General features: G+C 41.2%; 1 protein-coding gene across 1 annotated transcript; it reads left to right on the plus strand.

Annotated features, from left to right (window-relative positions):
- The first annotated feature begins 9,696 nt into the window (after window positions 1–9,696).
- LOC308114386 (putative transmembrane protein ZNF593OS) lies at window positions 9,697–13,763 on the plus strand. Its single transcript, XM_080471238.1, has 3 exons — window positions 9,697–9,768; window positions 9,978–10,085; window positions 11,101–13,763. Exons 1-3 carry the CDS (start codon window positions 9,757–9,759, stop codon window positions 11,245–11,247), a joined length of 267 nt encoding a protein of 88 aa, XP_080327364.1. The 5' UTR covers window positions 9,697–9,756; the 3' UTR covers window positions 11,248–13,763.
- The last annotated feature ends 555 nt before the right edge of the window (window positions 13,764–14,318 follow it).

The following is a 14,318-nucleotide window of genomic DNA, read 5'->3' on the forward strand; positions in this document are numbered from 1 at the left end:
CACGGTGATCTTGAATGGTGTCATCCCAGACTGAACCTGAGCTGCTCCATTTTGTCTGGAGATCCATTTTAGGTGGTAGAAAACAGGTGGGTGCTGTCAAGTGTTCTATTGCAATATTTCTGCCCTCGAGAGGTTTTGATTAAATTTATCTAGAATACTTGTAAATGCTTAAAAGTCAGCTAAAGGAGCCATTTAAAGTGGTAAAATACATGAATTAACAAAGCATTTAATTGCATTATTTGGAGTGTGCAGGATTAAAGTGTTGCTCATTTTGGTGGCAGGAACTCATCTTGAAGTTTGAACAGGAGTGACTAAAGGTTGAAAAAGTAACTGGCACAGACTTTAAAAAAAAAAGAAAATGGAGCAGCAGTTGATAACTATTTGTAAAAGGTTAATAACATGACTGTAAAGCAGTGTTTTAGAAAATGGAACAATATGACCAGAACTTTTCTCGGTGTAAAACTACAAAGAAGTAAATCCAGATCAGCTGTTCCCTTCTGCAGCAAAAAAACATTTTAAAGTGCCATTTAAATCCAACTCTAGAATGAGCAATTGACCTGGAATGAACGTTTTGGACTGAGGAAACCAAAAACAGACTCAGGACAGGGATGTTCTCTGAACTACTCGGACCAGTCGGGTCAATCAAACCTCCACCTTGATTTGGAAACCACAGCGTTCAGATCAGAAGCCTTGAATTGCTGAAGTGACAGGGTGATGTCAGAGCAGCATACACATCAAGGGTTAACGCTGAAAAGTACATTTGGACTTTAGTGAAACATGTACTTTCATCCAGAGGCTGCATGTCAACCTGCTGACATTTCGGCTGTTTTCAGAAAACATTTGCTGCTTGATGGAAAGAAATATCTCAGAATTGAATAAAACTTTTCCCCCGCCAAACCCCCAACAGGTTCCATCACTTCCCGGACTGTCAACGCGTCCCTGTCACTAACATTTTTGACAGGTGTCGCTCCTATCAGATTCAATTTAAGCTATTATTTCCCAATTATTGGTGAAATCTCTCAGTTTCAATATCTGATATCTTGTGTTCTATTAGAAATAAAATGGATACTTTTACATGTAGTACATGTAATTGATTTGGACTTCAGGAGGAAGTATTTGGGGATATTTTCCTGTAATTCCACCAGAAAGTATCATTAAAAACTGCTTGATATTGAGATCGTAGTCATTTTCTGTTGTAATGTGAAACTAGACATTTTCATCATGTATACTCTCTGCAGCAACAAAGAAAAAACTTTAAAGTTCAAATTTCAAGGTTATAATGGCTCTATTTTACAAGTCCATCCCACTCAATATGAAATTGAGAGATGTGTGGCTCCTGGACTAAAATGTGTTTGACGCCCACGTGTTAAACACTATAAAAGTTCTACAAGCTATGGAGGTTAATTAGAGACGTTATGATAATAAATAAATACTGTGCTGTATCAAATATGTATGTGAGCACTTTCAGGTTTTTTCTGTATTGAAGATGGAATTTTATAGTAAAATAAATATTGCTATTTGGAGCTTGGTGTTGATTGCGCTCATTTAAATTGAAGCCTTGGCTCCTCCTCGGGATGCTCCTTGTGCTGCGTTTGCTTGATGCCACCAGTAGATGGCAGTGTCTCATTGCCACAGCGGGATGAGGTTGGGCTTTCAGCTGAGGTTTCCCTCTTAACGTCTACAAATTCCTGGAAGTAGGTCAAATATGACGCTCAGTGTTTGCAAACACGGAGCGCAGTTTATGGATGCATTTAACCTTTTTATGAGCCTCTATAAAGATTCGCGTCGGACAATAACCATGGTATAAGGGGTCAAATGTTACTCAAACAAATGGATTGTTCAAGTGTAAATTCATTAAACACATTCATTAACTCAATTTATATGACTATTTTGTTATATTCAGACAAGAAAGGTCATGATCAGCTTCACATCTGTAGAAAAGTAGTTCTTAAGGTTTTTTTTGTTTTGTTTTTTTTAAGTTTTTTTAAAGTTTTTTTTTAATTTGATGTGATATGTCTTTAGACTGTTGCTGCACATCACCTGTTCAAAAAAGTTTGTTTCATTTCTGTTCGTCTGTTATAAATCTATATTGGACCGACGTGTCAAAGTATGACTTCCTGGATGGAATTATTGGAAAATTACCGAATTAAAATTTTGTTGAAGCTCAGTTTTTCTTTATCTTCGGGAGGGGCTTCATCACCACACATCACGAAAACCTGCGATACCATAAAGTTTGTAAACTGCAACTGTCCCATATTACTAGGATGATTTCAAGCAAGCAATTTTGGAATACCTCCACCTTGTTTAATAGAATCAGAGAAAGTCATGTGGGAGGGCTATCGATCATGAAGCACCAGGTGTCTCCCATCTACAACACACCTGATTAAAATGAATGGCTTGCTGGTGATCCCTTCACAAGCGTGGGACTCTCCCTTTTGAAAGGGTGTGTTCAAGCTGGGATATGCTCGGCAGTAAATTCCTGAGAGTTCAGCCAGAAAATGCTGCTGTCGAGGAAACACATGCCCATGAATGTTAGGACCCTGGACGGGGGAAGAGAGTTACACTGACCATCTGAGCTGTAGATATTGGGTTGTTGGAAGCATGAATGAAAGACATTAGACACATTGGTTAAAGAACACAATCAAAACATCAGGAGCCACTAAAAGATTCTTAATGGAGGTCGACTGGTGGACCAGCAAAGGCGTAACAAATCAAGCTCAACGAAAAACACGGATCTCTTGATGATAAATCTGTTGAGGAAGACCGAAAGCGAGAGAGAAGGATTTGAAAATGTCACAAGTTCTCCACTAATATCATCGGCTTATAAGCCAACCCGACCAAGAAAAGTCCAGGAGATCTCAGAAAAGAATCTAAGACTTGCATCCTGACTTGGATGTAGCGGCATGATGCATCCTGAGGATGAAACAAACTGACCTGCAGTTTCCAAACGTTCAATCTCAGTGAAACCTGTTTTGGAAATCTCCCACAGCAGGATGATAGAACACCTCAGCAACAAAGAAAACACAATGCAACAGCTTCTGCATCAGACCTCTGCAGACCTTGACGACAACTCATTTCGTGGAGCTGTGGAACATCTAACATGCAGGCAGGAGCAGGACTGAGAAGCACGGGTGGGTCGAAGCAGATTCAATTCCCCGTCTCCCATTCCCCAAGTGTCCTTGAGCACCAAAATGCCCCAAGCCGAGGGATCGGGAATTCACAAGTCTGAACCCCACAGCTGACCACGGATCACTGTAATTCCCTGACTCTTGACCCCCCTGACCTCAGCATCCTAGAAATAGGTTGGGTCAATGCAGGAGAGAAAAAGGAATTTCCCAAAAGAGATTCAGAGAGCATGATGGTTTCTAGGACCATGAGAGTTCTGTTCTGACCGCTGCTCTCCTCAGAACAGTGGGGATTCATCTGCAGGGGGAAGAACAAAAGCTTCACGGGAGAAACCTTAAAACATCAAGAATGAAAACATGCAAATGTGTCAGGAGGACTTTGAACTGTTGAAATGGCCAACTTTTCGCCACCGGCATTGCCTGTCTCATCCCAATTTGACAAAGATTTCTCAACTGGACCATCAACTGAGAAAGATCAAACTGACTTCTATTGTTTCCATCATCAGATATTTTCTTAATATGCAACACCTTACAAAAAAAAAGATAACAATAGAAAAACAAAATACCTTCTATAAGCAGCAGTAAGGAAGGCTTGACCAACCAGTCCCCTTTTTCTTCAACCTTCCTCTACCAATTCTCCAGATCCAGGTTGGCTGTTAACCTCATACCTCCCTGCACATGACACGTGTGGACATTAAACATGACAACATATAGTGAACGAAGACAAAATGTTCCCACACGTGAAACCGTAAAGCGGACGAGCCCATTTGTGAAGATCGTGGGGGGGTGGTGGTGATCCGTGGCGTTTTACACGCTCTCGAGCATGCCTCCTCTGTCTCGTGCAGTGGCAGCAGTGCCCCACCCCCTTTTCTCCATATAGAACATGTGCGGGTCGGCCTCCTATAAAGACTCTACTCAGTGAACACAGTGTACTACTCACCCAGCGCAGGCTCAGCGCCCCCAGAACTGCCCCCGGACCCGCTGCTGCTGCAGGTAACGCTCACGTTTTACACTTCAGGTACTTTTGGGGGGTTAAACTGTACTGAGAGCTGATTATGAAGCGAGCACAGCTGGGCTGTTGGTCATATAGGAAGCGTTGCATTGGCTGTGCTCGAGAGTTGTTTGTTACTTCAATTTTTTTTATTATTGTTACTGGAAATTAAAAAAAACCCTAAACTTTAATTGGAAACTTGTCAGTTTTTACTTTTTCTGCTCAATCAAACGGCATTCTTTTTCCTCTTTAAAAGCTGAAAGTGTCTGATCACCTGATTGGTATTGCCGGTTATACTTCTGTAGTTTTTTTTATTTATTTATTTTTAAACTGTTGCATTTATCTGCCTCCTATCTGTTTAAAAGTTTCCTGCTGAGCTTTGAACTAGGAAAAAAACCCAACAAAACTTTAAAATGTAATTTGGAAACGGAGGGGTTTTCTCTAACGGAATAGCTGCATGTAAAAATCCGTCAATCATGACTGAAATAAATGGACGTATTTTCTAATTAGTATTTAATGAATTCCTTTTAATTTGAGGTTTTACCTGGAAATAACGTCAATTTAAAGCAGACCTCCGTGGTTAAAGCTTTTCTTTGTTCATTTTTCTGAAACAAATCGTCTCTGGTGGATGATCAGCTTTTGTCTCTCTCATAAACAGCTTATGATGTGTAGCTGCTAATTTCATTTGAAATAATCAGGAGAATCCCAACAATTAAGTGATGTATGTGTTTGAGTAAAACATTTTTTAATTACTTGTACCAGGAGTGATGAAGGCATAAGCTCAAATCCAAGTAAGAAAGCACGTTTCATTGCTATAGGCGCCTCGAAATGTGGTTAAAAAGTAGTATAATCACTTTAATATTCTTAATTATGTATAACATTGTGACTGACTTGGCTGTATTACCCGCTGTTGCCGATGTGATCTTCTCTTGGATAGCCTGTGTGATTGGCAGGTGATCTGAACATTTTGTTCTCTGACACTAAAACTGAAGCATCTTTGTTCTTTTGGTGTGTTTTCTGGGAATTTGAGTTAAATGTGGGGTGGAAATGGTATAAAGAGGTTGTTTTTTTTCTTCTTCCTGTATTTCGGAGGGTGGTCTATTGACTCCAATTTGTGTCAGCTGTTGTGACACCAGGTTTGGTTTAAAGCGTCCGCTCCTTATTTAGAAGTTTCTTTTTACTTGGTTATTCTAACAGTGCGCATACGTAATCGTACCTAGATTTTTAAGTTATTAAAAGGGTGCATGTAAAAATCATAAAATTAGTGTGACTTTCAGAATATACCCTGCAGATCGCTTTTATAACTGCACTGACTGCGTTTTGTCACCTTCTTTTGACTATTATTCAAGGTGTGGTTGGTGAACGGGGTATCGCGATGCTCGTGCACCTACACGACGTTTTGCAGCGTTTTTTTTTTACAGCGCTAAAGATTGGATACTTGATTTTGCATTGTAGATCTTTGTCGATGCACATTGCAGGATCACACCAAAAGCGTCGCGAAACCTGTCACGGTCGACGTGTCTCGGAGAAACCATGTTACCAACATGCCATGACCATGAATGTGGAGGATGCTCAGACTGGTGTGGATGTGAGACCAGACATTCAGTTTAATGGTTATGTAATCCTGCTGCTGCTGCTGGAGGATTTAGTCAATAGTTCGGCTTCAATTGCTGATGTACACGCAGAGTGCATGCCAAGCTGCAGAGTGTATGTGGCGCTGGCTCCAGCAGCACTGACACAAGGGGGCGGGGCTTAGGATGGAAAAGAGCATTTGTGGAATTTCATTGGCCGTTTGGAGCAGAGGACACTATGTACCAAGATGATGTTTCAATCCCAGTGCATGAAAAGCTCTATTGTTGGTACGTCTCAAACGCCTTTTATATAGGGCACTTCTATTTTTTTATTTTTTTTTGCCTAATTTCAATTAGAAAAACATGCATTTTCTGGATAAATGAGAAGACGTGGTTGTCTGAATGTGTCATGGGTGTGTAAAGAGTCATGTTCTCACCTCATAGCAAGAATGTTCCTTCAGGTCCTGTTGGGAGTCATTGTGTGTCAGTTTTCCTCCAACAGTTGACTCTCCATAAGGATGACTGGCGACTCTAAAAGTGGCCTTATTTAAAAATAAATAAAATAACTGCTTGGTTCAGCATCCTGAGACTTGAAATGACATCTAACTCTCATTGCATGCAACTAAGTATGCCGTGCAAGTCAATTTAAATACATGAATGGTCCATGACAAAAAGTAAACATTAAGATGGATAAATTAAATTCATTTGATTACAGACAATTTTGACTTGCGTTGATGGCCAAATGGATACACCGTAGACGGATCACCAGTCTCTCACTTGGAAAACACATCCACCTATAGTCAATATGAAGACACCAACGTGTTTGTCTTTGGACTGTAGGCCACCAGAGTACCTGGAGAAAACCCACTGACACACTGGTCTTGCAGACTTCACACTGAAAGCACCCAAACCAAACTCGTTGTTTCTGTGGGGTGACAGGGGAAGCCACTAAACCACCCTGCCTGCATTTTCTAAAATAATCTCAGCTGTTATGGAACCAGTCCAAGATTATCAACTGACTGACTTATGAGCTCAGTGCTTGCACTGAGTCAAAACCAATTATGCCGGTGGCTTTCAGCTGTTCCCTTTTGAGGTATGATCGCAAGCGAAGCGTGAATGGGTAAACGCCCGGTTGTTTTCATGGATGGCTCAAAGGTAAACATGAATAGTTTTCATGTGATTCACCTGGACTCTAGTTTAAGCCTGCTATGTGGGCCACACCTTGATACAGCCTTAACTCAACCAGCAACCACAAAGAATCTGCCGCATGCAGAAGTTGCCTCCCACAAGAGAATGGTGTGATGCACTGCACACATGATCAATACACAGCTGAGGGGAAGACTGTGGAATATCCTGTGACTAAATGGAAAATCTGCAGGATTTGAGTATGACGCTATTTCCTGTACACGCTTCAATAATGTTTTTGGCCAATAATGCAATTATAATTGAAGTTAGGCATATGAAGACAGTTGTTCAGATGAATTTTTTTATTTATTTTCTTTTGCACTCAAGTTTTCAGGCCTGATTCAGCATCAGGAAATCAACTTTTTCTTTTAAGAATTACAACAATGACTTCAAAAGCACTGGCTCTATACATCTCACAATGCACCACAGCGTTGTTCAAAAGAGCCGTCATGTGAAAAAGCAAGCTTTGGAAACCCAAACCCTGAGTGTACAACATTCTTTTAGTTGAGGAACTCGGTTTTGGAACAGAAAATTGTATACTGAACCTACTCCCTTTTATCGAAAGAAAATTCTGTATTCCTTGTAATGGAAATATGTGTCAAGTTTTTACAAATGAATTCATAGTTCAAACTTTAAAAGTTGCTTAAACCTAACTGCAACTTTATTTCAAGCATACCAAGTTTAGTAGCAGAGATGCTTAAGTCAAAATGACTTTTCTCAACCTTTGCTCTCTCCTAAGAGCCTCATGAGAAACAGTAACTGTGCATCTCAGATGTTCAGTGTCCCTTTAAGAGAAATGTATAGCGACTCTTTGGTGTGGTGACGGTTCGCTTCAGTTCCATTACGACGGGTGATACCTGAGCTGACATACAGTAGGGAGGCTTGTGGTTAACAGAGCCCAAGCATTCAAACTATCTCCAGTGTTCTCCTTGTACTTTCACAATGTTTGTTTTCATCATAGTAAAGACCAGAACCTCCAAAAGGACCCCTTGCTGGACTGAAGACTCAAAAGTCTGGGTTTCAGTGTGTTCATGGAACATTTATATTTAAAAGACTTGGAGGAACCAATGGTCGTTGAACCCCCTCTTTAGCTTTGACCGTTCTGCAGGTGGTTGATGTAACTCCCAATAATGGTATATTAATGAACCACCGGTGGATGATTTTTAAGAAAACCTCAAGTGCCCCTTAAGAAAAACCTTAACAGATTAAGGTTTCCGCCTCATATGGGGTCATTGTTGTTGGGATCGGTATAACAAGCTTTGGCTTAATCACTTAATTACTGACTTCCAATAATGGGCTTACCTAGTTGTTAATGTGGCTCAGTCACCAGTTTGTAGCAAATGTTTGGAGGGTTTTGAGACTTTTTCCACTTCTGTCGGCTTATCTAAAGCTCCTTATTGGCAGGTCTGGTAAATGGTATATTCCAGCTTAACAAAGTTTTTTTTTTTTTTTAACCACTATGCTTGCTTGCATCTACGTCTCTTGGATTGCACGGTTGTGAACATGTTTTTCCCACTGACATTAGTCAAAAGGAAAGTGGTTATGTAAGACACACATCCAGTGTTTATTTAGGTTTTTTTTTTTTTTCTAAACGCAAACCTGAAATAACCAGATGAGATAAAATAGTTTAATATTTCGAGTCTTTAAAGGCTTTTGATGGACCTGACAGTTGTTGACATTTAATACAGCAGGTTGAGATTAAATGGGAACATCCTCATGGTTATGCAACACTTGGCCATGCAGAGTATGAGAATGTCTCTCAACGTTGTTTGTTTCCTTCACTCATTTTCTCACCTTGTGTTGGTTAACGCAGCAAGTGGTATTGGACAGTTCTTGTTTTGGGGAGGAGTGGATTTGGGGAAAGCGATCCACTGAGAGTAATGCATTTCGACAACAGTGTGTGTGTGTGTCAGGAAGTGGGCGTGCGCTATGAGTGAGCCTGAAGATCTGGTTGGGTGAGAAGAGGGCAGTATAAAAAGGCGGAGCGCAGCACTGAAAGCTCTCAGTTGTTCAGGTTCATCACTGTTTGGCATCGGTTAGGATTTTCAGCGTGGCTGCGAGGTAGAAGGTCCTCCCCGGGCTGCTGGATTGACATTTCCTGCCTTTGCCTTTTTTTTTATAATTTTTTTTTTTTTTTCCAACCTTCTATTGTAAGGTGAGAAATTACAAGCCACAGGTCTTCAGAACTCAGGCCGACTTTTTGACGTGTGGACCAACTTTAAGTTTGGATTATGTTTCTTTGCTCTCCTGAGGCGTGTAACCCCAACCAGGTCAACGCGCTCCTGCCTCACACGTCTCGCATTGGCCACAGTCCTCTTCCTCACTTTTATATTGGAGCCTTCATCTCAAATGCATCCCAAGAGACCCTTAATTCCATGATATAATTGGAAGCAAACGCAAAAGGGTTGCATCTTTGCACAACTGTTTGTGCATCATCTAATTGTGTTGGGATGCTTTTCAAGATGACCTCCTCTAATCTGTTCCCATCCTGAAACCAATAAAGGCAATCTACTTTAAACTGTTAAATTTTGGGTTTCAACGTGCTGGGTACATTTGAAGTAAAAGATGGATAGCTGACCACCCTTATAGATTCTTTCCATTGGCGCTCTCGCCTCTATATTTAGTTATGTAAAGCGCCACATTCTTGCTTGGTTGCATATGGAGTTGCCCAATGTGCGGATGAATGAAATGGTCGTTTTCTGCTGTGTCGGCGGATGACGCAGCTTGAATCCTTGCTCTGCTGCGGTGGTCCAGATCTGGTTCAAACATGATGATTTCATAAGATAGAAGGGAGGAGGGGCAAATCTACCATTGTTTCAGATGTGAGATATTCAACATAAGCACGGACATACTTGGTCACATTGAATTTAGTCATAACGATTTCATGCCAAGGAAAGTAATTTCCTCATTTTTTTTTTGATCAGATGGTTCTGGTTTATTTGTAATCCAGCCTCAGCATTTCTTCTTCTTTTAATATTGAAACTTAAAATCGATTTTATCTGTTGTGGTCTGAAAGTCAGTTTCTAATCCCTCCAAAGGGAACGCGAAATGCCTTCAGAATCTGTTCTGTTATTAATGATTGCATTCTTTTTTTTTCCCTTGCAGGTTTTGAGGACCACCTCAGTTCCTCTGTCAGTTTTGAGCCACCTCACATCAGCAGATATGATCATCAGACTGGGCAGACTGACACCCGGATACTTCCGCCTCCTCCAGGTCTGTACAGCCGCTTCACACTTAATGTCTTGATCGCAAAAAAACATTAAAAATACAAACTCCAGATTTTGATGCATTTGTCAGAGAACTGAATGCCAGATGTTATGTCCTACCAGAACTTAATGGCACCTTCACTGGTTTGAAGGAAAGGAGCCCCCAGCTCTCTTCAGTGCCCCTTAAACTGCTTTCATTCCCAACATAATTAGGGGTGACACTAATCACCATCAATATCATCTCCCCTCAGCTTCTTTTGATCCTTCTGCCGTCATCATAATCTGCTCATCGGTTGTGACCCGCCATATGTCTGGCCATTGTGTGAAGTTTTTGTTCGCTTAATTGCACTAATGTGGAGACAAAGACTGTCCCTTTCTATAGATGTACAGTGACTGAAAAGCTCAGCAGACCAGAGAAAAGTGACTCTTGTTACATAAGATCTGATACATTGACTTAAACAAGCCTGAGTAACTGTAACTTAAAGCTACCGAGGGTTACGATTACAGTTGAATCACTTTTAAGAAGAATAGGTCAACCTCTTCTGGGATATTTACTCGATATTTTTGCTTCAGTGAAGCGTTGAACAAACAAATCCTTTTAACGTTTGTTGCCTGAAGCTGAAGGGTATTTTCTACTGTGGGCAACGATCATAAATTCTTGAGCTTATTAAATGCCGACATTCCCATCTCATCTCTCCAGGCCTTAAGGGAGGGGCTGTACATTCGGAGGGCACATGCAAACCGCTTCAACTGAAGCCATTTTTATGAGGCAGAACTTTCTATTTTTTTGCCTGTGGGTGCATAGCTGTTGCTTTATGCTCCATTTTGCTTTTTCCCTCCTGCTGAAACCGCTTCTCCTCCTGAAAGTTTAATCACTGTTCCTGCAAACGGCTGTGGAACAAGACCTGCAATGTTTGGTCACTTTGTTTTGAATACGCCGTGAATGTTTGCTCTCTCACAAGTTTGACCAGAGATTGGCATCTTTCTTGACCGTTGTTTGTATTTTGCTTGTGTCCCTGCAGAGGCAGGTCGCCGGCGAGGTGCAGACACAACCACAAGACCGTGCCGTCAATCAGATAGCCATGATGCTGGCCATCATGGGACTGAGTTTGTCCTACTACAGTGCCAAACAGATGACGGAGAAGGTCAACGCCCAGCCCGCACCCTGAAGAGACGAGGACCCTCTGGTTCACAGATGATGGACGAGCCGATGAGACGTGGAGGAGGCGGAGCGAGGGAGCCGACGTGTAGACACGGCAGTGTCTTTCTGGACCGCACTTTTCTCATCCCGTAGTCAAAGTCACACTCGGACACTAAAATTCTGGGACCCCTCACCTAACACGAGCGGAGCTGTCCGGGTCTCTGCTTTGTGTTTTCTATACTTTCTGTTGTCAGGGACTTCGGGGATTAGTGGGGCTCACTCCAGTCGTGGGTTTATGGGCAGGGTGGATGATTAAAAGAAACGTGCCAACTGGGTCTGAACATTAGTTGTTAGAAAGGTACGGGTTTGCAAGATGTGGTCAATGCTGTCCTCGGCTTGAAAAAGGCGAAAACACTTACTGTGAAAACTCTTGTCCGGCCTTTTTCAAGTTGCGCTGTACCTTGTAACGAAGTGGTGACAGGCCCATAGCGTGGTTAAAGTAGATGGGGGGGGGGGGGGGGGAGAAACGTTTTCAGTAAAAAAAAAAAGTTCCTCCTTCAGCAAGTGAACCTTGCAGAGCCTCTAGGACAGATGTGGAGCTGTATTTAAACAACTGTGGGTACATATATAGATGTAGACTGTATCTGTCAGGTGTCTTAAGGCTCAGTGATATTTTGCACAAAACTCCAGAAATGTTTTTTAAGAACTACAATGGCATCTGCAAAGGGACTTTAAAAATCACCTCCTCACTACTGTTTCTTCTGGTGATTTCAATTCAACATTTAATTTACTTTAGTCCGGTGTGTGTGTGTGTGGCGACCCCGATAAGCACTCAAAGAACTCTTTTTGCAGAGAAATGTAAAAATATTTTACTTTGAAATGCATGAGTGTGCAGATTTTTGATCCAAACAAAAGCCGAGTCTGCTTTTATCTTGTTTTTATTGATGAATGTAAGTTTATTTTGTATTGATTTAATAAAGCTGTGAAATACTTTTGAAAGATATAAAGTGAGTGTTTGAAAGTAGAGTTATTGAAATCTGATTTTAAAAATAACTCTGGATTAGTATAAGAAGAAACTCTTTGATTGGGGGGGGGGTCAAACAGGCCTGAGTTGGCACTTTATGCACATATGCCACATTATTTCCTGCATCAGCGAATCTGTGGTCTCTTCAACAGGATGCAGTCAGCCTGTTGCATGTAATCCTTTAACTGAGGCGTCGGGTTATTTATTTTTTCCCCTACATATTAGCGAGTCCCCTGTACACGCGAGCCCGAATTTATAGTGAAATTGCAAAAAAAATGTGGTTGTGTTGGGCAGGTTTGAGTGTCTCCGTTGGGCGTTAAAGCCTTTCAGCAATCGGCTGATGGCAGCTGGCATGTTAGGAAAGGAAACTCGGTTGTCAGGAGATCATCTTCAACTCTGTCGCTTCCAAATTTGAAGGATTAGGTTAATTCCTAACGTAAGACAAGAATATGGTTTTCTCATCGTTGTGAATTCATATTGCTTCAAAAGTGTAGAAGACCTTTGCTGGTCATACAAACTTGCTGTGTTTCATTTCCCATCTTTATATTAAAAATAGGTCTGCGGCAGATTGGCGAATGTATTCCTGCACGTCCTCCCTTTTCTTATGTTGAGGTTTAGAAAGTGCGCATGCCTGCTCACAGGCTGATGCTGATGTCCGCTGACAAGCTGAGACCTTGTTGGGCGCCACGTGGCCCCTCTACCCACACTGCAAGCTCCTCCCATTCGCCCACTCTATTCGCTTCTCGCATGCATGGGGGGGGGGGGGGGGAGAGCTCAGTGATGCTAGCATCAGGACATAACCCTTAACGAAGTGCGCCTATTGGTTAAGCGGTGATGCGTCACCAAAATCGTCCTGTTTCTGAGCCACCGAGACAAAAGAGTGGAGATAAGGTCATTGGTGGGGAATGTGGAGGGGAGGATCACCAAATGGGACAAAGGCAGGGGTCTTCCTTCTGTTTTGTTTTAATATATATCAACTAACGCACTTAAAGAAGTGGCCTGACCGGTCAGATCCATGTGAGATTGTTAGGATGAGGTGGGTTCGTGAAGGTTTTTGAAGGCACAGCAATCTTTCATTATTGCAATTTTTTTTTCTGAATGACTCGTGCTGGAAGCCACAGACGGCTTACACAGACTGTGGGGTTCAATCTCGGATAGACGCCACCTTTTAGTCAACCACCGAGTTACAGATTCTCCGAATGAGCTTTTAATAAGACTCTTACTCACCTTGCAATCATGCATAGAAATCATTGTTTTGTGGGAGACTCTGCATCTCCCTTTTTGTTAATTATAGGTTCAAAACATTTTGTGCGGTAGCAAAAGACAAAATTGTCTTCAGAAATGTTTGTGTGCTGCTGTGCATTGTATAAAGCAGCTTCATTTTCTATCATAATACTCTGTGTTCCACTGTATGAGGGAGTGATTGAGTCTCATTGAGCATCCCCTCTTGCGTGTCAAATTCATTTCTATCTTTTGTGCTGCTGAAAGATCAAATAAAAACAAATAACAGCAAAAACCAAGTTATTGTGTTGTGCTTTTCTTTTTATTAACACATCTAAATGAACATTTGCATTCATAGACATTGTCTCCTAACGTGATACTAACTTGGACAGAAGTAAAAATACAAGATGGATATAAACTGTGATTGGTTCTGAAATAGGAACAAGTTGCAACCTGTCATAGTTATTATTTTCTGTACTCATGCACATATCTACTTCTCTCAAATTTAAAACCATGATGCAGGTCTGCTTAATGCTAATTACCACTTGGGCAAAGAAAAGATTTTAATCTCTAAATGTAGAGAAAAGCAGGTGACATATAATCCTCATCCCCAATGGTCTCGGGTGAAAGAAAAACAAACTGGCATTTATCTATGGTGGAGAAAAACAACAAGGAAACACATCTACTATCTCTTTGCTTTATGAAAGCAGTAAAGAAGTTACCCTCCATGTGTGATGTCCAGAATGATTATGTGTATATAACCATTGTCAGGATAGTCTTTATGTTCTAAATCTTCTTGCCTTAAATGGACATTTCGGCACATTTTCTTTTTTTTATTTTAATAATAAATAAGA

This window comes from Lipophrys pholis (genome assembly GCF_963383615.2).
Source record: "Lipophrys pholis genome assembly, chromosome: 9".
Classification (NCBI taxonomy): domain Eukaryota; kingdom Metazoa; phylum Chordata; class Actinopteri; order Blenniiformes; family Blenniidae; genus Lipophrys; species Lipophrys pholis.